The sequence below is a fragment of the Eimeria mitis genome, genomic scaffold, assembly GCF_000499745.2.
Source record: "Eimeria mitis Houghton genomic scaffold, Emh_scaff4697, whole genome shotgun sequence".
NCBI classification, from domain to species: Eukaryota; Apicomplexa; class Conoidasida; order Eucoccidiorida; family Eimeriidae; genus Eimeria; species Eimeria mitis.
The window spans coordinates 1-3,148 of NW_013573000.1; the positions used below are offsets into that span (position 1 = coordinate 1).

General features: G+C 51.1%; 1 protein-coding gene across 1 annotated transcript; it reads right to left on the bottom strand.

Annotated features, from left to right (window-relative positions):
- Positions 1 to 51: 51 nt before the first annotated feature.
- EMH_0077100 (uncharacterized protein) lies at positions 52 to 1,975 on the bottom strand (the record flags this gene model as incomplete). Its single annotated transcript, XM_013499803.1, has 6 exons — positions 52 to 192; positions 368 to 460; positions 671 to 769; positions 1,028 to 1,180; positions 1,598 to 1,772; positions 1,950 to 1,975. The coding sequence occupies 6 exons, from the start codon at positions 1,973 to 1,975 to the stop codon at positions 52 to 54; spliced, it is 687 nt and encodes a 228-aa protein (XP_013355257.1).
- Positions 1,976 to 3,148: the final 1,173 nt, after the last annotated feature.

Here is a 3,148-nt window from a genome sequence, read left to right on the forward strand (position 1 = left end):
AAGGGGACGTCGAAGCATCCGTCGCGGCAAGCAGCTGCTGCTGCTGTGCAGCTACAGCTTCTCGAAGGACTGTAGCAGACGGCAACAGATCATCCATGTCGTCGACCACCGGCTCTGGCTGCTGCTGCCGCTGCTGCTGCTGCTGCTGCTGCTGCTGTTGCTCTTCTGGTCGTTGATCCTGGTCAGGATCTGCTGTGGGAGCAGGAGAGGCGACCGCTTTCTCTAAGGCGGCCTGAGGGAAAATCACCAACAGCAGCAAAGCAGTTGTGTCATGGCGGCGCCTTTCATGCTCCGGCGGGGGGGGCGGCAGCAGCAGCTGGGCCAGAAGCTCGGGTTGCAGGTTTTTCTTTTGCAGCGGGTAGCGCACTTGAATAGCATTAAGGATCTCTACGCCGTAGCGGTGAACCGCTGGTGGTGTGGGGCGGATGGCATGACGCAGCTGGACGTGGTTTGACGGCCTCTGAAGCAGCAGTAGCAACGGCAGCAGCCGCAACAGCACAAACGCCACAGGTGCAGACGGGGATGCAGTAGCGTTTTTCAGGACTGTCGATGCAACTCGGAAGGTAAGAGGCAGATCGAGATCAGCAGTAACAACTACTTCTCCGTCTCTGTGCTGCTATTGCAGCAGCGGATGATGCTCCTGGTTGGGCATCATGTGCTTTCTCCTCACCCTTTGCGCCAGCAGCAAGATGCAGGCGTTTGCCAGAACCGCGTGGGGGCTGACGTCCCTCTTCCGCGCCACAGAATCTCGCCATGAGAGGAGTCCCTTCTGATCCCACAGTAAAGAAAAGCCAGATGCATCCAGAATGAATCAGCAACAGAAGCAAAGCCAGCAGCAGCAGCACGAGATCGCGACAAGCACCAGCGACAGCCTTGACACAAGAAAATGAAAACCAGATGGAAGTGCAAGCCGCAACCACAATCCTCCAAGGGACTGCTGGGAATGACCGCCACAACCACCAACAGCAGCAGCAGCAGCGACCGAAGCAACAGCAGCAACACAGGAGACACCATCAGCTTTTCTTACGAGAACGGCAAAGGAAAGAGGCGCGAGTGCGGTATTGTTTCTTTTGAGGAGTTGGTTCGCTTCCTTTTCTTCGTCAAACGGCCCTTCAGTGTACAGGGAGAGGCAAATGTCTCTGCTTCGCTCCAACACTCCTAGCACTGCAGCTCGCCCTGACTGAACACCCGCAAAAAGCACAGACAACGAACCCCCACTTTCGCCAAACAGCTGCAGCTATAGCAGCTGCTGCTGCAGCTGCAGATGCCGCCGGCTGCTCCTCCCCCTATAATGCTGTTCTTCTCCCCACTGCTGTGTTGAAGGCTGCGTCTGTTCGCATCAGCGAAGGAAGCTGTTGTCTTTACTGTGCCTGAGACATACAGCTGTAGGAGCCCCGAGTTCCTCGGGCGTGATGCAGCTCAGGTTATACATCCCCGTCCTGTGGTGGCACTCGCAGCGGCAGCAGCAGCAGTAAGAGCAATAAATTTGTCCGTCCAATGAACGCAAGAGCAGCAGATACGAACAAAATACAGCCGCTTGTTTCACGCCCCGGTGAAGGGCAAACTGCTATTGTCTCGGCGCCGCTGGCAACAGCACCATGAAACACAGTAACCGTATAAGGAGCGCCAAAGGCACCGGCAAACGCAGCAGCAAGAGCAGCAGTACGCACTGATCATCTCTGGCGAGAATCTGGTTCTGCATGCATTGGTAGATGTAAGGCAGGTAATGCGTATCAGACCGGCCGTAGGTCTTCATCTCCTCCGTCAGAGGTCTAAGCAGAAGCAACAGCAGCAGCAGGAGTAGCAGCAGAGGTAGCAGAAGCAAATACACAAATGCAGCGAATATCCACAGCAACGGCAGCATGCGTGAGCTCCAAGGTTCAAACTCGACACGGGCAGCACGACACCGCTACAGTTATCTGGCAGCAAGAAGCCGGTGGAGGGCGCACCTGACTCTCCAGTCCGCTAGCTGCATCTTCGTATCCTTTTGCTTTTTTAAGTAGAAGCTAAGCAGGTTAGCCAGAGAGGCACCACCTGGAATAGCCAGGGTCCGAGCTGCCACGGCGGTATCAAAGACATTGACAAGGTAAACAGAAAAGTCGCGCTGAGACAAACAGGAAGAGATATATAACAAAAGGGAACGTGTTTTGCAGCAGAGGCAAAGAAACTAAGCACCCCCACGGGGAGCAGCACAGGCAATAGCGACGCGGGGAGAGGCAAAAACACATATGGGTACACCCAAGCCCAGCATAAGAAAAAACTGTGGCGCTGCGTCTGGATGCAGAAGCACAGCCAGATGATGTCCGCAGCACAGAAACTCCGAGACGGCTGCAACAGAATGTTGCACCACGGCAGCATGAGACACCGACAACAGACAGAAACGCAACTCGTTCATTCAGCATAAGAGATAAACAAACCAGAAGAAATGATGCGCTTGCTGGGATGCTGTTAAGAGCAGCAGGAAGCAACAGAAGCCGCACGCCTGTGCAGTCTGCACGACTATAGGAAGAGAAGCGGAGCAAACTGACTAGCAACCACTTGATTCTTTTTTTTTTTTACTTTCCAGTTTTCGGTTTACTAACACGCAACATACTTAAGTAGATTATACTGCAAAACATAAGCAGCTAACTGATCCATTCGCTTCTTCTTTATTTTCAGGGTTCCGGTTTCAAAACACAAACAGCATATTCAAAGAGAAAGTATACAGCTCGACATGCAAGTAACTCATCAATTTATATATTTTTTTGCTTTCCAGTTTTAGATATAAATGCACAACCAACACATCTGAATACAGTATAAAGCGCAACGTAAGTAGGCAACTAATTCATTCATGTATTTTTTCTTTATAAACAAAACACACAAAAACAAAACAGCACCTGCAGGGTATGTAGGGCAACAACAGTGGCTGATCAATTCATGCATCTCCATTTTTTACCAGTCTTCGAGTTACCGACAAAAATAACATATTCAAATAGAGTGTACAGCACAGCATAACCGCCTAACAAACGGTCCTCCGTATTACATTTTGGTTTCTAGTTTTCCATTCAGAAAAGCTGCCAATATATTCAAATATAGTATACAGCACAACATAAATACTTTTACTACGTATTGCAGCTAGTGCAAGATACGGATCAGCCGACGCACCTGA